The 22,822-nt window shown below is 37.2% G+C and overlaps 1 protein-coding gene across 7 annotated transcripts in view; it reads left to right on the forward strand.

The window, feature by feature from the left end:
• The first annotated feature begins 373 nt into the window (after positions 1-373).
• The window catches only part of LOC105072670 (uncharacterized), a 61,696-nt gene continuing 39,247 nt past the window's right edge, over positions 374-22,822 (forward strand). For 5 of the 7 annotated variants that reach the window (XM_074374423.1, XM_074374421.1, XM_074374422.1 and 2 more), the window contains exons 1-3: positions 374-502; positions 4,241-4,373; positions 14,719-14,801. Coding sequence is in view for 4 of the 7 variants with exons in the window: in XM_074374417.1 (XP_074230518.1) it covers positions 14,791-14,801 (11 nt within the window). In the remaining 3 variants the exon portion in view is untranslated. Of the gene's footprint in view, positions 503-4,240; positions 4,382-14,718; positions 14,802-22,822 lie in introns of all 7 variants that reach the window. The other 2 variants (XM_074374419.1, XM_074374418.1) reach the window with 2 other exon arrangements.

Genomic DNA, 22,822 nt, shown 5'->3' on the forward strand with positions numbered 1-22,822 from the left:
ACAATATGCAGTTGCATATCCCCAAACTTCATTATAAGGTGCAGCATCTGTTTACTTCACTATGAATCTTTCAGCGTTTTGATACCCGAATATTTTCATACTGAAATGCATATTATTTCATGATTAAACTACTTTTCTCACCCTTTTTCTTTATATAGACGTTAACCTATTGAGTTTCTGAAATTGTGCGCGTACTTAGTTTGTGTTACCTATGTTTATTCCTCCCTCCCGGGAGTGCAGGGGGCCTGAGAAGAGTTCTTTGTGAAGGGGGCGTTCCCGACTAAGTCGGCCCCGCCCCACGCCTCAGGCCCCGCCCCTAGGGCCTCGGCCACACTCAATCTGGCAGCGGCTCCGGTCGGCCTAGGCGCCTGCGCAGATCGCCAAGTGGCGCGTTCCACTCTAGTCAGCGAGGCACCCCAGCAGGCTGCGGGCGGCGGGGCTCTGGAAACGTGTGGTCTGGAGCGGGTTTTGGAGGCGCTGAAGCTTCTGCTGAGCCTGGGAGGTGAGAGAACGGATCTTTCTCATCAGTTCTTACTGCAGCCCTGTAAGGCAGGGTTTCAGGCAGCTGCTGCTGAAAAGCAGCTTCAGAGAGGGCCCGACCTCTTGAGGGCGCAGGGTCTGATGTGGACGCTGGAGATTTGTACAAAATGCCAAGGAGCCCAGAAAAAGAAGCAGTGACGTTTGAGCTGGATTTGGGAGAGGATTTAGGGACTTACAGTCTATGGGAGAGATTTACGGTCACTTTTAATCTTTCTTGGTGTGTTAAGATCTTCTCAATTTAGAATTAGAAGGGACCTTAGAGTGATGTAGCCTGTCACTCTCCTTTTAGTTTTTACAGTGGAGGACACACCCACGACTCACTAAAGAAATTAAGTAACCTGACCAAAATCACATAGTCAAATTAGGGACAGAACACGGACCTAGAACAAAGGTCTGTGGAACCCCCTTCTCAAACTGAGGCATGTTATTCAGTATAGAGCGTCTGATGTTACCCGGAGCTTTGAGAAAGATGTACAAGAAATATGGCCCTACTTGTAATTAGCGTGTATACTTTGGAGGAAGAGGTTTGTAGAGTGGGCGAGGTAAGGTACATGACCGTGACGTTCCCAGTCTCTGATTTTGAGATTACCCACTCTCCAAAACTGCGAACGAAACTACCATACTTCGGGCAAGTAAAAAGTTATTAGTTGCAGTAATTAAATGCCTACTAAGTATCCCTCTCCAGAGCCTGCTGTTTACATATGTGTCATTTTACCCTCACAACAATCCCATGAGATAGGTATTACTTGTAATCCATTTTACAGATAAAGGAACCAAGGTGCAGTATATTGGACATTGCCCAATGCCAGTCTGCTAAGTGGTAGAGCTAGGATTTGAACTCAGACCCTCTCCACTATAGTATGACAACTGTACTGCTTTGCCCCAGTGAACAATTAAATTGGAAAGTACAGTCTTAACTTGCTAATTAAAAAAAAAAACTCGCTAATTGAGAGGTCACTTGTGTAGCAACTGCAACTGTCTAGAACATGACTGAGAACAGAGACAAGTAAAAATAATCCGGATATAATCATCGTCACAAAGCTCATATACTTCATTTACAGAAGACCCTAACTCTCAAAGAATGTGTGGTGGAGTTACATACATGTACTCATGTATCTTAGAATTCAAGCATTACTATTTGAAAAAGAATAATTTAAATAGTGCAGTAAAATGATAGTATTTTACATAGATTATTATATATTGTGTGACTCTTTCTGCTGTTTTCTTTTGTATCAGCTGCTGAGGGAATTAAAAAATTATCTGTGCTTAATAAGTATTCAGATGTTCCTGATGGGCAGAGGGTGTTGAAACAGGATGAAAGTATTTGTTAAAATTACATCCTGCTAGATTAAACTTCTTTTGACCCGTCTTTTTTTTAAGTTGATTTTTTTTTTTTTGGTGGAGGGGGACATAATTAGGTTTATTATTTATTTTAATGGAGGTACTGGGGATTGAACCTAGGACCTCATGCATGCTAGGTATGCACTGTACCACTGAGCTGTACCCTGCCCCCTTGATCTGTCTTTAAATTGACTACTTTTGAGGTAGTATTTACTTAGAGCCAACTGTATATAGTATTCTATCCTCAGTGCTTTTGGAGATAGAAATAAATATATGATATATATATATATGTGTGTGTGTGTATATATATATATATATATATATATATATATATATAAACAACTTGTGCTTTCAAGCATCTTGTTTGTTTGGAGAGATGGTACCACATATATAGACCAACGATATTAAACATGGCAGGATAATATTGGTGGTGAATGGATGGTACAGGTAACAGTTGGATAGAAAAGAAGTTGTCAAAGGATGGGACTATAGAGGCAGCAAGAAGAATTCAGTCTAGGTGGGAATTGAATAGACAGGACGGAAGGAGGATACCAAGTCTTTCCCTTTCAAGCCATCAAAAGTTCTGCTGCATTAAGCATTTTCTTTTCCCCTGCCTTCCATTTATACTCTCAATTATGGAGCAAATAAGAATATCGCCACCTCCATTATTAAGGAGTGTGTTAAGCAGTATTTGAAAGGGGTTTGTCAGTTTTAGTGAAGTTTTGCTCGAAGTCATCTTAGCAATAGTTTTCCTACAAAATAACTGTCCATATTAAAAATATATTCATTGAACTCTGTCATTAAATTTGAATTTTGCAGTGCGAGGGAGGGCTGGAAATGTTGATAATTTGTAAATAATGAAGCTGTATCACCCTTATTCTTGCATGCCATATTGCTTTGCACTTTGAACTTAATAAACAGTACCACACAATCATGAAGTCTGCTTTTAAATGTCACAAAGCATAGACATTTAAATTGGTGATTGGGAAGAATAAATAATGCTGTTTTTGAGGGCAGCATTTCCCAAAGTGTTGTTACGGAAATGACAGGCCAGCAAGAAACAAGCACCACTCAGGGTTGGAGTACTCAGATTTATTACGCCAGCGGGCTCAGAGGGGCTTTTGCTCCGAAGCTCTGAGCGCCTCCAAGACGTGTGCATGAGGTTTTATAGGGTTAATTACAAGCTTGGGGTATTCGGCCAATAGTCATGGAACAGCTTTAGCAGCATCATTATCACAAAAGTAGAGGCAGGGAGGCAGCAAAGCAACATTTCAAGGCCAGATATGTCTCTTTGAAAATCCAGCTGGCTAGTAAAAAAAAACATGAGCAGGGAATCGGCAAACCGACACTTGTTAACTTAGATTTACAAGTTAGCCCAGCAGAAATCAGATCAGTAATCCGACACTTATTACACTTAGATTTCAGCCCAGCTTTTCCTTCACAGTGTGGTAGGTGTGGTCTTAGGCAGTCTGCAGGGAAACATTTTGAGGCTGAATAGCACATAGTAGTGATCAAGAGCTTGGGTTCTGAAGCCAGGTTGCCAGAGCTGAATATGCACTGGGGCAGACAGTTTAGCCTCATCTGGAAACAAAGAATATAATACTCTATACCTTACAGAGTTGGTGTGACAATTGAATCAAATACAGAAAGCCCTTAGGACAGTGTGTTAACTATTACTAATTTAAGATTTTAAAAATGATTTAATTTGAAGAAATAAGCAAGTAACAATACAACTGGTACTCAGATAAATGGCAAGAATTGTGGAAGTGCTATATGGCTGTCATTTGGAGAGCACTGTTTTAAGGCAGCAGATCTGAAACTTTTTGGCTTCAGCACTCTTGCGGTCTTGAAGAGTGCTGAGGAGGGGAAACTATAGCTCAGTGGTGGAGGGTGGGCTTAGCATGCCTAGGTCCTGGGTTCAATCCCGAGTACCTCCATTTAAAAAAATAAATAAATAAACCTAATTATCCCCTCCAAAAAGAAGAGTAAGAAAAAAATTTTTTAAGATAAGGATTAAAAAAAAACTTTAAAAAATTTAAAAAATTAAAAGTGCTGAGGAGTTCGAGAAGTTTTTATGTGGGTTATGTGTATCAGTGTTTAACATACTAGAAATTAAGGCTTAAGGAGAAACCATTTAAATTTATTTAAATATAACAATAACAAACCTGTTACATGTTATCATAATGACATTTTTAATGAAAAATGTATTTAGCAACGTAAAATAATTTATCAGGAAGAGAGGCATTGTTTTACACTTGAGTGACGTTGTTTTACATTTTTGCAAATCTTCTTAATGTTTGGCTTGTTAGAAGACAGCTGGATTTTCATATTTGCTTCTCTGTTCTGTTTGTCTTGACAGGTGGTTTTGATTGAAATAGACGAAGAAAATCTAAATGCACACAGATATGTAGTTTGAAAGGAAGGAGATTTCAATCATCTTTTCAGATAATTGTGTATATTCCTCTTTATATTCTGTTAAAGCTCAACAAGAGGTAACTTCGTAAGTTCATATCAATGAACTTTTCGCACTTGGTACATTCTAGAAAGAATAACAGCATAAAAGATAATGTCTTAGTATTAATATGAAAATAGTTTTGACTTTGCAGACTCAGAGAATCTTGGGAAGGGCCTCAAAACCTGAGTCGCTATACCACACTTCCGGAAATGCTGCTTTAGGAGAATGCCTTATTTATTTTCAAGTAGAGTTTATTTTTGTAACCAGTAGAGGGCAGAGAAGACTGCTTTATTACGGGGCTCTTGAAAAAAAGGCAATTAGCTTTTGTTTTAAATCTCTTTCTTTGTGTCCCATGTTTGAATTTCAAGATCGTATACAGTCACAGGAAGTCACTTAGAAGTTGTTTAGTGATCTTAATGGTTAGTGGCAACAAGCTATGAGAGCACTCATTTCCTTTTTAGGTATAAGCCAAAGGAAGCAGATACTCATGTCGGTGGGTTAGAACACTTCGCCTGAACAGTGTTAGAGCAGAACTGGAAAATCTTCCTATTCTGATTCTCATTATTTTGAAAGAAAAATGTTACTGTTCCTTTTTCTTTATAGAAGTAGTTAATATTTCTTATAGTAAAGCTTTAAAAAAATACAGAGAAACTAAAAGAAGAAAATTAAAATGACCTTAATCACACTACCCAGAGATAACATTTTGGGAAATACATATATATATTTTGTTTACAAAAGCGGTCTCATATACTACATACTGTTTTGTAACCTTAAAATATGTTTTTAGTACAGAAACAATACATACTGTAGATAAAAATTTTAAATACAGTGAAGCAAAAAAGAAAAACTACCCAAAGCCCTGCCTTCCAGAGATCATCACCGTTAATACTTTGAAGTATAGCTTTTGTGATCTTTTTCTGTGTGCACACACATGCGTATGCATTTTAGTACGGTTAGGTTCATTCTGTTCCTTTATTGAATTTTCAGAATAACACATTAGTGTCTTAGCAGTCTCCAAAGGTAGCCAATGGAGTGATTTTTTTTGTTTTGTTTTATTGTGGACTAATAGGGGTTTTTTTGTATTTATGGTATGTTTTAATTACTGTACTCATTATTCTTGCTAAATTGTCCCACTTGTGGCCTGTGGGAGCCACTTCAAGTTGGCTGGGGGACTCTTTCATGTGCCCCAAGTGCCTTTGATTGCTTCTTTGCTTTCAGACATGACAAGATATCCCAGACTCATCATCGTATACATTTCTTGCCCTAGTCTTGAAAACAACTCTCTTTAAGAAGAAGTGGTAGAAACCACAAGATAGACACTAGAAATGTTTATTGCCACTGAATGTCATTGCTTCCAGACTTTTTCAATGATTAGAGCTAGGAAATATGTGGATTTTCAGAAGACTAAAAATAGGCCAAGAGTTCTTACTGATATTTCCAATTAAAATGAAATGTAGAGTTTAAGTTTTTTCTAACATTTTATTTTGAAAATTTTGAAGCTTATAGAAAGATTAAAGGAATTTTACCTGGAAAATTTATGTACCAGATATTTTCTCATGTGTTTGTCCTCCTAGCCATTCTTCTTTACTATATTTTATATTTTTATATTTGTACTTCTTTCCCCTTATCTGAAGATACTGAAATCTTCAATAGATTAATCTGAAGATTAATGAAATTAATGTAATTATATATATATATATATATATATATATATATATATATACACAACAAATATTGAGGCTAAATACCACATAGTCACATATTCATGCATACACATTACTATAATATTTTAAAATAAATCCTACATTAGCAACATCAACAAATCTATTGTTTCTAAGGGATTTTTGTTTATTTATTGTCCTCAGGATGTACAGGGTTCTCTATTTCAAGGCACTTGAAGTAATTCTTTGTGTAGTAATGCTGCTAATTTGGTTTAGAGTAGGAGCCTGCACACTTTTTCCGTAAAGGAACAAGCAGTAAATATTTTGGGCTTTGTGACTAATACTCTCTCTGTCACAGCTATTCAGTTCTGCCATTGTATCTTGAAAGCAGCCATACATAATATGTAAATAAATGAGCATGACTGTGTTCCAATAAAACTTTATTTATAGAAATAGGTGGTGGGCCAGATTTGACCTGCAGGTTGTTGCTTGGCAACCTTGGATATAAAGTATAGAATTATTAGTTTCATTGTTTTTTATTTTAGGAATATTTTGAATTTTCTTTTTATTTAAATGGTTTTTTTTAACTATAAAAGACATACAGGGCTCCAAAACAAAAACTCTAAAACTGGATACAATCATACCTGTCTCCTCCCCACTAATCTCTCCCTCTCTGTGTAAATAACTCATTTCAGTTACTTATTAATTTGTTCTTCCATTGCTTTTTTAAAAAATGAAAGCAAATAATATATTTCATATTCCTTCCCATTCTTACACAAAAGTTAGCACACATTCTTTTACACCTTACTTTTTAAATTCAGAGTCTTAGTGATCACTGCATTGTGGTGCATGGAAATCTTCCTCTTTCCCTTTTCTAGCTGCATAGTGGATATGCCACTGTTAATTCATCACTTCTCTATTAATGGACATTTGGGTTGTTTCAAGCTTTTATTAATGTAAGAAATACTTTTACCAGACTCAGTGGGTCCATCACTTGGGGTGCTTAGCCAGTGAACACACCAAGTACTTTCGTTTAAAGCAGAAGTATTTACCACTTGTGACAAGTCAGGGAGATAGTGTTACTGAGTCCAAGCTCATACAGAGGGGCAGACAGGCCAATAAATGGAGGGACAGGTGCTGGGGCAAGAAATAACAACTTTATTCAGAAAGCCAGCAAACTGAGAGGATGGTGGACTAGTGTCCCAAAGGATTGTTTTACTGGAGTTAGAATTCAGGCTTCTTTTATACTAAAAGGGGAGAAAGTGTGACTTGTTACAAACTTCTTGGTGCTGGCCAGACCCTGGTTCTTGCAGCTGTCCACATAGGTCTAGTCATGATGTTCCCGTAAACCTCCAAGGGGACAAATGATATTTTCTGTTTTGCAGCTTTTTTTCTCTATATGAATGAGAAAGTATACCTTTGAAGATCAAGCCTGGGAAGTAGGGCATTGAGAAAGGGCTGTCATAGGCAAAATTGTTTTACAAAGGTACTGAGCCAGCATGACTAAGCTCAGGCTACAGAGCACAAAGGTTAGAGATAAAGGAGTAGATTCAAAAGGGAGTCAGGTTTGTTCTCCTCTGTTACATTAGCTCTCAAAGCACTGTCTCTCCTAACCACTGGAGCAGGGAAGTTTTAAGCCTGGGGCATATGCATATTCATGAAAGGGCAGGCATGATCATCTGTAAGCATTATACTGAGGCAAAGGTTACTCTAGTTTGCCAAAAACTGCAAGCAGCAGGTGCTTGGGTGTTTGCTTGCACTGTGGCATCTTGTTGACGGGGTGCATTGTAACCTTTTTGAAACATCTGGTGTCTAGAACTTTGTGCAATCTAATGGTTGGTTTCTGCAAAACAAAGCACACTGGTTTAACCCCGTCCCTTCCCTACTGCTGCCTAGGTAACAATACTACAAGTGAATAGCCTTGTGTATATGTCATTCTGCATTTTTGCCTGTGTATCTATCTATAGGATGGATTGCTGGGCCAACGGTTAAATTCCTATGTCATTTTGCTAGATGCTGCCAAATTTCTCTTCTTAGGGATGTACCATTTTAGCTCCTTACCAGCTATGTATGAGAGTGCGTGTTTTCCCAAAACACACAATGTGTTATAAAAACTTTTGGATTTTAGCCACTTGATAGATGGCAAGTGCTATTTCAGTATAGTTTTAATTTACTTTTCTCTTATGAGCAAGGTTGATCATATGCTCATGTTTAAGAGCAGTTTGCATTTCTTTTTTTGTAAACTGTTCTTTGCCCATGTAGTGTGTCATACTCTGTTCACTTTAGAATATATTTAGTGGACATGTCATTAAATACTGTTCAACATAGTTTAACGGCTGCAAATAATCCATTATTTGTTCATTCAACAACTACTTATTTGGAACAGCTGCTATGTGTCAGACAGGCCTTGTTGCAGGGAGAGAGAACACAGCAGTGAACACAACAGAGCAGCATCCCTGTCTTCAGAGGGCTTTTATTCTAGTTGATGGAGAGACAGTAATAAAATAAATATTACATACCCATATAGTATGTTAGATACAGGTAGAACATAATTTACTCAACCTATCCCCTGTTTTTGGACATATATTTCTGATTTTACACTATTATAAGTAAGGCACTGTTCAACACCCTTTTAGTTACCATCAATTACATTTTGATCTTTTCTAATTTGTTTCTTAGAAGATATATCAACTTCAGGGATTTTGTTGTTGTTGTTGTTTTTTAACATTTTTTTTATTGAGTTATAGTCAGTTTACAATGTTGTGTCAATTTCCAATGTAGAGCACAATTTTTCAGTTATACATGAACATACATATATTCATTGTCACATTCTTTTTCTCTGTGAGCTACCACAAGATCTTGTATATATTTCCCTGTGCTTTACAGTATAATCTTGTTTATCTGTTCTACATATGCCTGTCAGTATCTACAGATTTCGAACTCACAGTCTGTACCTTCCCACCACTCTCCCCCTTGGCTACCACAATTTTGTATTCTATGCCTGTGAGTCTGTTTCTGTTTTGTATATGTGTTCTTTTTTTCTTTCTTTCTTTCTTTTTTTAGATTCCACACATGAGCGATCTCATGTGGTATTTTTCTTTCTCTTTCTGGCTTACTTCACTTAGAATGACATTCTCCAGGAACATCCCTGTTGCTGCAAATGGCGTTATGTTGTTGTTTTTATGGCTGACTAGTATTCCATTGTATAAATATATCACATCTTCTTTATCCAGTCATCTGTTGATGGACATTAAGGCTGTTTCCATGCCTTGGCTATTGTAAATAGTGCTGCTATGAACACTGGGGTGCAGGTGTCTTTTTGAAGTAGGGTTCCTTCTGGATATATGCCCAGGAGTGGGATTCCTGGGTCATCTAGTAAATCTATTCCTAGTCTTTTGAGGACTCTCCATACTGTTTTCCACAATGGCTTTCCTTGCTTCCCTCTCCCACTCTTAATGATTTAGATGTCTTCTTTTACAATTTTGTGTTTATTCTATTTGTAATTCATGGTAGTTATCACCTTTCCAGTTATGAGTTTCTCATTTTTGTAGCATCTTGCTTCTTTTCTATTTAGAGTAGACCTGTCAATATTTCTTTTAGCATGAGTTTAGTGTTGCTAAACTCTTTTAGTTTTTGCTTGTCTGTGAAGTTCTTTATCTCTCCTTCTATTCTAAAGGATAGCCTTGCTGGATTGAGTATCCTAGGCTGCATCTTTTTTTCATTCAGGACTTCAAATATATCTTGCCTCTCCCTTCTGGCCTGTAGTGTTTGTGTAGAGAAATCCTCTGAGAGCCTTATGGGGGTTCCCTTGTAACTCACTCTTTGTTTTTCTCTTGCTGCCTTTAGGATCATTTCTTTATCCTTGACTCTGGCCATCTTGATTATGATATGTCTTGGTATGGGTCTGTTTGGGTTCTTCCTGTTTGGGACCCTCTGAGCCTCCTGTACTTGGATATCTGATTCCTTCTTTAGATTTGAGAAGTTTTCAGTCATGATTTCTTCGAATACCTTTTCAATCCCTTTTGTTCTTTCCTCCCCTTCTGGAACCCCTATTATGCATAGATTGGCATGCTTTATATTATACCATAGGTCTTTTATAGTGTTTTCACTGGTTTTTAATTGTTTTTCTCTCAGCTGTTCTGATTGGGTGCTTTCTGTTATCCTGTCTTCTAGGTCACCTATTCGTTCCTCTGCATTATCTAGTCTGCTTTACACAGCCTTTAGGTTAGCTCTCATCTCAGCAAATCAGTTTACTAATTCTACGTGGTTCTTCTTTATAGCTTCTATTTCATTTTTGACATATTTTATATCTCTAAACACTATTTCTTTTAGTTCCTTCAGTACTTTGATCTGTCCTATTTTGAAATCTTGATCTAGTAGTCCATCAATGTGTATTTCCTTGATCGTGCTTTCAGGGGATTTCTCTTGATCTTTTAATTGGGAGTGGTTCCTCTGCTTCATTTTGCTCATATCTCTCTGGCACTGTGGCTGGTGGCCAGTGGGCCACTCCCCCTCCCGATGCCGCAGTCAGATGCTGCGCTTGGGTGAGGCAGGTGGGCAGATTGTGCGCCCTCCAAGCACCATGGTCAGGTGCTGTGTTCCTGCCAGGAGGGTGGGTGGCCCCTGCCCTCTCCCAGCACCGGTTGCTCCACTGCTCTGTGCAGCTGCCCACTCTGCCTTGGGTTGGCGCTCCATAGGCAGGCTTGAGGAAGACCGTGGAACATCCCAGCCCCTGCTCTGTGCCAAATCTCAGCTCCTTGTTTGTCTTGGCGGTGCACGTTCTCTGAGGTGCCAAGGCAGAAAGATCCTATCTGCCTCGGGCTGTAAACAAGTCTCAGTCCTGCCTAGGAGGTTGCGGAGCCCCCGGGTGCAGATTCAGGTCTCTGCCCCGCCCCCACCTGGGCACTCGCACTCGCACCGGAGGAGATGGCAGCTGTGGCTGTGCCCTGCCTCCCTTCTCACGAGAAGCACCAGTAATGGCACCGGGGGTCTGAGGAGACAAAGGCTATGGCGCCCCTCCCCCCAGGGCACATCAGCCTTGTTGCTTTGCTTTTTTCACAGTTTATGGGGGACTGAGGTGGTTCTGCTCCATATCCCCTCCCAGCCACAGCACACAGCACCCTGCAGTCCCCGGGGGCTGCCTCAGTGCAGCCACCCCGTCCTCTGCCCGGCTTGGGCAGCCTGTCCCGGCCCCCAGCCGCCAGCTTGTGTCTCGGGCTGGGTGTCGCAGGGACCCTTTGTGCCCGTTTAACTTAGTTCTGTCGGTCAAGGGATGCTCAGGGAAGATCTGAGCCTCAGAGGCTCCCCCTCTGTCCTGTTGGCCTCTCCATTGGAGGGGAGAGACCCAGTGAACAAGCGCTAGTCTCCCTTTGCTGCTCCCTCCCCGCGGGACTGGTCCTGCACTGTTTTGTTTTTTCTTCTTTCTTTTTTCCTTTTCTCCTACAAGACTTTCAGTGTCTTTGTCTTTCAAAGAGGGTGATGTTCTGTCAGAGTTCAGCAGGTGCTCTGGTTGGCTGAGTGGGTCCGTAGATGTGAGTTTTGGTGTATTTGTGGGAGATGGTGAGCTACAAGCGTCCTACTCCGCCATCTTGCTTCTCTGTTACTGAGTCTCCTTTTGGCAGTGTCAGAGATGAAATACAGTTTTTGGACAGAAGATTCTCTTCTGTCTGTAAAAAGTACAAGAGTCACTTTTAAGCCAAGAAGCGAAATGCACTTTTCTGTTGAGTTCTTAGACTCAAGCTTGAGAGATTAATGTTTATTTTTAAAAATAAAGTAGACTTTTGTCTGGGATAGTTCAGACATGACAAGCTTTTCAGATCCTAAGTTTATTTATATGCCTCGACCCTGTGACCTTCATTTGGTGGTGCTATTTATCATAGCAAAATTTTGAGCAAAAAAACTGAATGTCTGGAAATAAAATTTTTGAGAAATTTTTAACAATATGAGATGGCTTCAGCAATGCATGAAACTAAATATTAAGTGTGGTCTCAGTTAAAAAGAAAAAAATATTATGTGGAAAACATATTGGAAAAAATATCTCAAAAATGTTTATAGTGATTTGAGAAGTCTTCATTTTCTTCTTAAAATTTTATTTTCCAGATTTTCTATAATGAGCATGTACTTTCCAAATTTGATAAAATTATTTAATACAAACATAGCCTCTCCAGTTCTTGTACTCTTTGACACTGTGATGTTAAGTTAAAAAACAAGAAACAAAAAAACAGTTCTCTTGAGTCAGTGTTACTGCAGTGAGTTTATTTTTTGGATTAAAGAAATTCATGCTTTCTCTTCTTAGTTAAGGTAATTGCTCCTCGCAGAGAACCTGCTATTTACTTCATGTAATTTTTCTTTTCGATTTTGGATTTATTTCACTTTCAAGATAAGCTGACAGTGTGACAGTTTCAGAGTTGTCACCTCTCCCTTTATAACCATGTCAAGAGAATGCCCACAACTGGCAGCAAAGTATCACCTTCAGGCGGTCTCAGCGCCTCTTCATCGGTGTTTAAACGCAGCAGGTAAAGGAGGGAGTCTGCTGGTTCGGTGTCCCTCTAAAGGACCTTCTTCCATGTTTTGGATTTAAATGACTTAAGTCTGATAGAATACAAACTTGTGGTTGCCAAGGGGCCAGGGGGTGGGAAGGGACAGGTTGGGATTTCAAAATTTGTAAACACTGACAGGCATATGCAGAATAGATAAACAAGGTTGTACTGTATAGAACAGGGAAATATATACAAGATCTTGTGGTAGCTCACAGTGAAAAAAAAAATGTGACAATGAATATATGTATGTTCATGTATAACTGAAAAATTGTGCTCTATACTGGAATTTGACACAACATTGTAAAATGAGTTCAACTCAATAAAAAAAATTTTAAAAATAATAAATAAATAAACGACTTAAGTCTGTGGTAATTCACCACCTTTAGTTTTACTTTTTTCCCCTCAACTTTTTATTTTGGAAATCTACTTCATAAAAGTTCCAAGAAGAGAGCATTGCACCACCCCTGTCCACTTCACATAGATTGAATTACTGTTAACATTTTAGCATATTTACAGTCTCTTTCTCTCTTTCTACACACGTACATATTTTTTCTGAAGCATTTGAGAGTTAGTTGTGGGCATCAATCTAATATGCAGACTTTATTCAAATTTCTCTTACTTGCCCACAGAATTTCCCTTACAGCTGTTTTTTAAAAATCGAGAATCCAGTCAAGAATTATGCATTGCATTTACTTGTTATGTCTTTTTAATTTTCTTTAATGTTGAATAGTTCCCTAGCCTTTCGCCTTTCACTGATGTTTTTGAAGCCTGGGTTATAGAATGTCCCTCAATTTGTATTCGTCTAACTGTTCCCTCATGAGATCTAGGGAAGCATTTCAGCAGGAATACTACATACAATGATACATATTTTTTTATTCTCTCTGATTTGAGCCACATGTTATCAGTTTATTCCATTATAGGTGATGTTAAATTTGCTCATTTGATTAAGGTGGTAGCAGCCATATTTCTCCACTGTAAAAGTTATGTTCCTCCCTTTGTAATTAATAACTAACCCGTAGAAGATCATCTGACACAGTGTGAATACCTGTTTCCCAGTAGTCCTTTGTACTGTGGTTTCGTATCCATGGATGATTCTTGCCCATAAAATGGTGACCTTCTATTTTTTTTGTTGTTGTTTCTGATTTGTTAGTTGGTATTCTTCTGTAAGGAAGAGTTTTCTTTTCTCCCTGCCTCATCTCTTTTTAAAAAATAGTTAAGGGTCAGTACAGATGGACAGATATTTTTTTTATTCAATAGGTGACCAAACATTCCTGTCCATTTTGATGCTTAAATTTTCCCAGATTTGGTTAGTGAGTTTAGTTGTATTTTAATGTCCTAAAAGATGAATTATCATATTTTATCAATTTCAAGATGCACTTTTTTCACATTAAGAAAACTTTTATTTTAGAAATCTTTTTCACATTTTAACAACTCTGATACCTAGATGCATCTTGCGATCATTGTTGGCCAGGTAGCAATCATGGCATTGTCCGTGCCTGCAAATGAGCATTAAAACTTGTAGAATGGATGTTAGTGACCTAGAAGAAAATCATGAAGATATTAGTAGAGTGGAAAAAGAATATACAGACAATATATTATGGCAAAACATGGATATCAGTAATGGTACTGAAATGTTTCAGAAGAGTTAGACATTTAGTATGAAGTTTTAATTCTTTATCCTGTTTATTCTAATTATTTAGCTTATATAAAGAATGATATATAACAAAATTATATAAGTAAATCTAAGAGAGCTCTTTAAATACTTTTTTAAACTTGATTTTAAAACTTTTTATAGGGAAATTTTCAAACGCATCTACCAGGAATAGTATAATGAACTCCTGTGTACCAATCACCTAGACACAACTCTTGACTCTGCTATTTTCATTTAATCTAATCTTCAATTTTTCATTCATTAATTTAAAATTAAAATTCTAAGTGATAATATTTCATAGGTTACTTGGCAGTGGGTTTTTTTTTCCTCAATGATTCATAAAATAACAATGTGTGTTTATAGTCGGTGAAATGTTCCATAAAATATTGTATTTGAATGGTGCCATATTGTAACCATATTGATTTTCTAGTTTTAGCTGTTACCAAACTTTTTACTAAAACTTTCCTTAGGCCCACTTTCTTCTATTCAGTGAAGTTCCAAGTGTGGGTAATTTTGGTTTTTGTTCTTTAGAGATTCCAGAAAGTGACATGGTGCCTGGGACCATTTTGGTGACAGAAGAAGAACTTAGTAGTTGTACTGAGGATGTATTTAAGGTTGGTAATTTGAGTCACTAATGTTTTTAGGTAATATTTGTGCTTAGTCTTTTAAAATAATTTTGCCTTTTTAAACTGGTACTTCAGGAATTAGAATGACTAATCTTAAATTCCAAACTATCAAAATCTTTTTACTTGAAAACTGGAAACTATAAGCTGTCAGTGGAAAAAAGTGGTACATTTTAAAACTCTGTCAATTTCATCATTTACACTTAACGTTGAACAGTTCAAATTCTCTAAGTGGCACATGCCACTGACGAAAGCATGGCTTTTGAAGAAATTGACAAAGGCATTTACAATACTGTAAGCTTCTTAAAAGTGTATGATTTTATATATATATATGTATTTCAATTGAAGTATAGGTGATTTACAATGTTGCATTAGTTTCAAGTATATAGCAGTGATTCAGTATATACATATACTGAATATATATATTATGTATATATGTATATATTCTTATATGTGTGTATGTATGTATATATATATATGTATATATTCCTTTTCAGATTCTTTTCCACTATAGATTAGTACAAAATACTGAATATAGTTCCCTGTGCTATACAGTAGGTCCTTGTTGTTAATCAATTTTATATATAGTGGTGTGTATCTGTTAATCCCAAACTCCTAGTTTATCCCTCCTTCTCCCCCTTTCCCCTTTCATCACCAGAGTTTGTTTTCTATGTCTGTGAGTCTATTTCTGTTTTGTAAATAAGTTCATTTGTATCATTAAAAGTGTACGATAATATTGAATCTACTTTATAATTTTGATAGAATCATCATCATAAAGAAGGAAGTTTGAATAAAAGAATCCTGCAAATGACTAAATATATACTGAAAATGAAAAAATATTTATATAAATTGTATGGTCTCTATGATTACAATCTTATAAATATATATGAAGTACATATTTTTAGACAGAAATGGAATCCATTGTGTTAGATCCAGATGGCATTTAACTCTTTAAAGTTTATTTCAATAAATTTATAATAAAGACATTTATACTAGTAAATAGCTTTCAAAATTATATTTTATGTAACAGGGTGCAGCCACTTTAGAAAATAGTTTGGCAGTTTCTCAAAAAGTTAAATGTGGAGTTATTATATGACCCAGCAATTTCACTCTTAGGTATATACATGAGAGAAGTGAAAACATGTTCATGCAAAAACCTGTACATGAGTGTTCATAGCAGCATTATTCATAAGAGCCAAAATGTGGAAACAACTGAGATGTCTGTCAACTGATAAATGAATTAAGAAATGTGCTATATCCATATAATGGAATATTTTTCATCCATAAAAAGGAATTAAGTATGGATAAATGTTGAAACATGGATGAACATTTAAAATTATAATTTTTTTAATTTTAAAAGACACCAGACCCAAAAGACCATCCATTGTATGATTCTGTTTAAATGAAATGTCCAGAATAGGCCAATTCATAAACACAGAAAGTAGGTTAGTGGTTGCTGGGGGCTGGGGCTGGGGAATTGGGAGTGACTGATTATGGGTGTGGGGCTTCTTTCTGAGGTAAGGAAAATGTTCTGGAGTTAGATAGTGGTGGTGGTCATACAACCTTGTGAAAACCACTGGATTTTACATTTTAAGAGAGTAAATTTTATGGAATGTGAATTACATCTCAAAAATTTTTATTCCTTATTTCTTATTTCTTTTTTATGGTGGTAAATTAAACATTTTAGAGTAAACTTTAAAAGTTTAGTCTGTTATAAAATAGGTCTAACATACTAAAAAAAAAAAAAAAGAGTAAAACATTCATGCACCAGCCACTCAGCTTAAAAAATTAAATATTATCCAGAAATTGACACAACATTGTAAACTGACTATACTTCAATAACATATATATATATATAAAATTAAACATTATCAATTCATTTGAAATCCTCTATCTACACATCCATGATCACATTTCCCTTGCTTCCCACCCAAAGGGAACCACTGTCCTGAATTTGTATTTATTATTCCTTAAGCTATTTTTAGTATTGTTATGCATGATCTTAAATATTATTTAAATAGCATTGTAATATATCTGACTTTAATCCATTCATTTCCACTGCTAGATGTTGTTCCATTATATGACTATATTACCATTTACTTGCTTATTCTTCTCTTGATAGACATTTGAGTTGTTCCCAGAGAGTTTTGTCAATCTGTTAGGTGTGTTGTGGTTTTAGGTAGCAGTTAGCTCTCTTACTATTAGTGAGGTTGAACCATTTTGTGTGCTTTGGTTCATTCATATTTTCTCTTCTTTAAATTGCCTGTTTATATATTTTGCCTGTTTTAATAATGGGGTTATTTGCCTATGTAAAATCTTTTTAGAGTAAATCTTTTTTTTTTATAAAACAGCTTTATTGAAATATACTTTACAGATCATAAAATAATGTTTTAAATATAATTCAGTGATTTTTCCATAAATTTATAGAGTTGTGAAAACATCACCACAGTACAGCTTTAAAGCATTTCCATCACCCCAAAAAGACCTCTTTGTGCCTATGTACAGCCATTCCCACCCCCAGTCCCCAAGCAACCACTAGTCTGCCTTTATCTCTATGGACTTGCCTTTTGTGGATATTTTGCATGAGGGAATCATGCAAAATATGTTATTTTGTAACTGACTTCTCCCCCTTAGCATCATGTTTCTGAGAGTCATCCAGGTTGCTGCATATATCAATATTTTGTCCCTTTTTATTGCTAAGTAATATTTCATTTTATGAATGTATACCATATTTTGTTTATTTGTCATCAGTTGATGGACATTTGGATGTAGAGTAAATCTTTTTCTAGACAGCTTTATGAGATATATTTTACATATTCATCCATTTACAGTGTGCAAAATTATAAAATAGCCAGGTGTGGAATGTTAGAAAGACTTGAAAGTGCTGGTGGGGGTAGGACTAATTATGACTAAATTTTGATATGGACCCCTCAGAGTATTCCATAGAAGTCAACAAATTGCTTTCAGAGGAAAAAGAAATCAAAGCAGCTTCTTTCTGGCAAGTTAATTAGCCTCTAAAAACCAGACAGATCGAGAAATAGTGAATCCTGCCATTTCTCCTCTTCTTGCCCCCCCAAAGCAGGGGAAACCCTTCATAGTTTGGTGAACAGTTTGGCAAATTAAAAACTTCCTGGAGAGGCAAGCAAAACATTAGTTTTTTGTAGACACTTGATTATGCCCAAGGACTGGGACTGAAAGCAGGAAGGGGTGTAGAAGGGTAATTATTCTCTCTACAAGGTTTTGGCAACTCAGCTGCAGTGGGGAAACAAAGGAGATGTGTATGTTGGAGGAAAATGGTAAACACTGTATAAAATTTAGCAACAAAGGATATGTTGCCTTTACTAACTTTCTGCTGATACTAAGTTATAGAGTACAGCTCAACAGCGGGAAATAAGGAGAACATCTGGGATGGTTGAATTGATCCAGCAACTCACTTGGTAACAAGAAAGTGCAGGAGAGTGTTTAATTTTAGAGAGGCATTTTGGAACATTTCCAACTCTGATTTTCTCTCTGTCTCTTTTCTTTTTAACAGATTTGTTGCGATGGAACTCACCTACCGCACAGTTCACCCGTTTAGAGTGCTCAGTTCAATGTTTTTGATATATTCGCAGGGTTGTGCAACCATCACAGCAACCTAATTTTAGAACATTTTTGCCCTCCCCTAAAAGGCCCCCATAACTATTAGCTGATCCCATTCTCCCCACTTTGCGTCCAGCCCTATGCAACCGCTAATCTAATTCCTGTCTTTATAGGTTTGCCTATTCTGGACATTTCATATAAATGGAACATATAATATGTAGTCTTTTGTAGTTGGCTCTCCACTTAGCATAATGTTTTTAAGATTCATCTTAAAGTATCGTGAAGCAGTACTGCATAGCTTTCAGTGCCAAACAGTATTCTGCGGTATGGATCTACCACACTTTGTTACCTTTTTATCAGTTGATGGAAATTTGCATTCTTTCCACATTTTGGCTATTATGAGCAATGTTGCTGTGGACATTCATGTGCAGGTTTTGTGTGTATGTGTGTTGTCATTTCTCTTAGGTGGGCACCTAGGAGCAGAACTGCTGGATCTTTTGGTGACTGTTCAATCTTTTGAAGTACTGCCAGATCCTTTTCCAAGGTGGCTGCACCATTCTACTTTCCCACCAGCAATCTATGAGGATTCCAATTTATCCACATTGTGGCCTACGCTTGTCAATATCCTTTTAAAAAAAAACAAAAAACATTCCTAGTAGGAGTAAAGTAGTGGCTCATTGTGGTTTTGATTCACATTTCCCTAGTGGCTGATGATGTTGAACAGCCTGTCATGTGCTCGTTGGCAAATTGCATGTCTGCCTTGGAGACATTTCTGTTAAGATCCTTTACCCATTTTTAAATTGGGTTGCCTTTTTATCATTGGTGGGTTGCAGAATGGGGCTCACTCTCACCAACAGCTCCAAAGAAATCCTCCTTGTCAGTCTCCCCTCGGTCTCCACACCTTTGGTCTTCTCTGCCCTCTTTCTGAATGAGGAGCTTTTATAGCTTTGTTCTCACCATAGTCTGGTATCCTTCTTTGGAGTTTTAAGTCTGTTTAAGTCTATGGCACCTCACTTGACATTTCCAGTTTAATGTCTCATGTCACCTGTGTGATGACAGCTGTCCATCTGGCTGCCATCTCAGTCTAACTGCAGGGCCCCTTAATTCCTCAGAACCAGTTTCATCTTTGTTTTATACAGTCCTGATCAGACTGCTTATCTGATTTTTAAGACCATAGCAGAATTAAAAGTAACAAATTAGAAGTTAGACTAACTAAGGGACAAAGACAAGAGTAGAGGAGCAAGAAAAGAGACAGAAAAAAATACCCCCAAAGGGTATATATTTGAAAAGCAGAGCAAGTTGGGGCTGGTATGTTCAGTGTACGTCATTTAAAAAGGCAGGGATTGCGTATAACTCATTTTAGAGATACTTCCTTCTAAAAGAGTTAAAACATAAATACATTTTACATTTAAAGGGATAAACTCTCAGCTCTGTGAATGAAAATTTTATGGCAGGACAGTTACAAGGGAAGGCCTTTTTACACTGGCATCCTTCACACACAGCAGGGAGTGGAGTGGCGTAACTCTGGTGGGCCAGCTGGAAAGTTCTCAGCAAGACAAGTGTATATACAGGTGTTGTCGGATTGAATTGAAAACTTGGAGTAGCACCTTGTACTTCATCTGCATAAATAATTCTCATCATTTCTATGTGTGTACCTTATTTCTGGTAAAAAAAATTATCTAAGCCAAAAAAGGGTGTGCACCTCCAATAGCTTTTAGTCCGATGGCTTCCCATTCTGTCTCCTTCTGCCTCTGTGTGTCTGGGCCCAACCTCCAGAAGGCTTGCATGCCTTTGTCCTCCCTGGTATGAGGGGGATTAATGTTTTTTCTTTGCCTGGAGAGGTGAAGAGAGGCTAAGATTGCATAGAGATTGGTTCTGGTTAGGGCAGGGTAAAAGAATACCAGTTCTTTCTGATTTGGACCTTTTCTTGCTCTTAAGGGAACTGGCCAGAATCTGATACTGGAGGCAGAGGGATGTTACTTTTAGTATTCCTCACAGTGCTTGCTCAAGGCCCCCTGAAGGCAGAAATTTTAGGGTAGGAAAGTCTACGAGGTACCTAATTAGTTTATTTTCTACATTCTCATTTCCATTTTATCTCTGTGTTTCCTGATTCAGGGATTCTTTACTTTAATTATCCAAGTCTTTCCCTCCCCCATCTAATCTTTTTTTTTTCCAAAATTTTCTCTTTTTTTAAACATTTTTTTTATTGAGTTATAGTAATTTTATAATGCCCCCCCATCTATCTTAATGAATTTCTAATTAAAGTTTCTCTGTCAGATTGACTGGTGGACTCCTCCTTCTGAATTTTTAATTATTTGTGTAGAATTAATTAGAATATTACAATCTTAGAGCTGGAAGGAACTTTAGAAATAATTTAATATAACCCTTCTTTTTTTTTTTAGTAGACTTTATTTTTTAGAGCAGTTTTAGGTTCACAGAAAAATTGAGTGGAAAGTACAGAGAGTTCCCATGTATTCTCTGCCCTCACATTTGCACAGCCTCTCCCACTATCAACAGCCCACCTCAGGTGGTGTATTTGTTACAGCTGATGAACTTACACTGACATGTCAATATCATCGTAAGTCCATAGTTTACATTGAGGTTCACCCCCTCATGTGGTACATTCTTTGGATTTTGACAAATTAATCCCTCATTTTATAGTAAAGGAAACAAAATCCAAAAGACTGTGAAGTCATTGTCCCAAGTCATTCTAGTGAGTGGCAGAGCTGGTCCAGTATCCGGGACCAGTATTTCTTTCTGTCTTTCTCTCGCTCGCTTTCTTTGTATAGAAAAGATAATATTTGTACATGGTACAAATTTAGCAAGTGCAAAAGGCTCTCCAGTGAAGAGTTAATCTCCTTCCCACCTATGGCCCCTCCCTAAAGGCAATCATTCTTTCTGGATGTTTTCATCTCCTGTTGAACTGTGACCTTGAATAACATGGAAAGGGCTATAAAAAGTATCCTTCAAGGATGTGGAGATTCAAGCATTAGATTTTCTAAATGTTTCAGTTCGGATTCTGTGGTATCCCGCAGTGAAAAGCAGCTGACCATTTGAGTCAAATGGACCTAGGTTGGAATTTGGCTCCAGGGTTGACTATCCATGTGACTTTAGGTGACTTAAATTTGACACCTTGAGTTGCAGGTGGATAAATAATGTAAATTTTGGTAGGTTCATTACATTCATTAGTACGTAATAGGTGTTCAAAAACCTGTCAGTTCCCTTTCAGTTCAGGAAACCTCTCTTTTAGAAAGACAATTTGAAGCATTATGCTCTGAAAGCATGCGTAGTGCAAAATACTATATTAAGTAACAACCTGGTTCTTTTGCTTCTCACAAGTCTTAATTAAACTCAGTAAATGCATTAGAAGTTCTGGAACACTGCTATCAAAAGGATCACTGTGATATTTTGAAGGCAGCATTTGACTAGTTTAATCTTCAGCAGGAGTAAAATCAAGTTCCAGCCTGTACTGACTTTCAACGTTAGGATGCAGTCAGCTTGACTGTGGACAGGCTCATCATGTTTGTATTTCCATACATGTACATCCCTGCTGAAGATAAGGCCATACATTAAGAAAACTGTTTCATTTACAGTAGCATCAACAGGAATAAAATATTTGGGAGTAAATTTAACATTTGCATATGGCTGTATATTTTACAAAATGTTTTAATATGAATTGTCTTAACCGATCCTCATGCTAAAAACTTAATGCCTACATTATACATGAGGAAACTGGGACCTAGAGAGGTTTAAATGTCTTATCCATGTTCACTCACTTAGTATGTGGCTTTGGGCAATCACTTAGGTGGCAGAAGCAAAATTCACAGCCACCTTTCCTGATTCCTGACTTCCCAGTGCTCTTTCGAGTCCTCTTCCACAGCCTCTAAGGGGTGTATTTAGCAATGTCATGGAAGCCTATGAAATGGGCATGTGAGGGCTGCTTTCAGTTTTGTTTTGCTTTGCAACAGAAACACATGTTTATTCTTAATACTCTTGACCATTTTGAGTCCTCCAAATTTTTCCTCTCTTTTTAAATTCAAATTTCCAGTCAATCTTTCCAGAGAAATTCAGTCCTCCAGACACTAAAGATAGATGCAGAACAAGCCAATATAATAAAATCAAGCCTTCTATTGTTCAATATGCTCTCCCTTCCATGACTGGAGTTCTGTGATTCTGTTTAGTTAATTTACACTGATTGAATACCTTCTAGCAACAGCTTGAAGAAGATAAAAAAATGAAAATAGAGAGGGCACTGTAACTTCCTCACAAAAATAGAGCTTTTAAGAAAGTCAACAGAAGTCAATCTGCTTTGTTCATTCATTTTTTGATTCAGTTAATCACTCACCAAAAAATGTACAAAAATACCTACTGAATGGCAGACATTCTGCTCGGTTTACCGATACAGAAATGATTAAGAGCCAGCCACTGCCTTT

This window comes from Camelus bactrianus, chromosome 11 (assembly GCF_048773025.1).
Source record: "Camelus bactrianus isolate YW-2024 breed Bactrian camel chromosome 11, ASM4877302v1, whole genome shotgun sequence".
Classification (NCBI taxonomy): Eukaryota; Metazoa; Chordata; class Mammalia; order Artiodactyla; family Camelidae; genus Camelus; species Camelus bactrianus.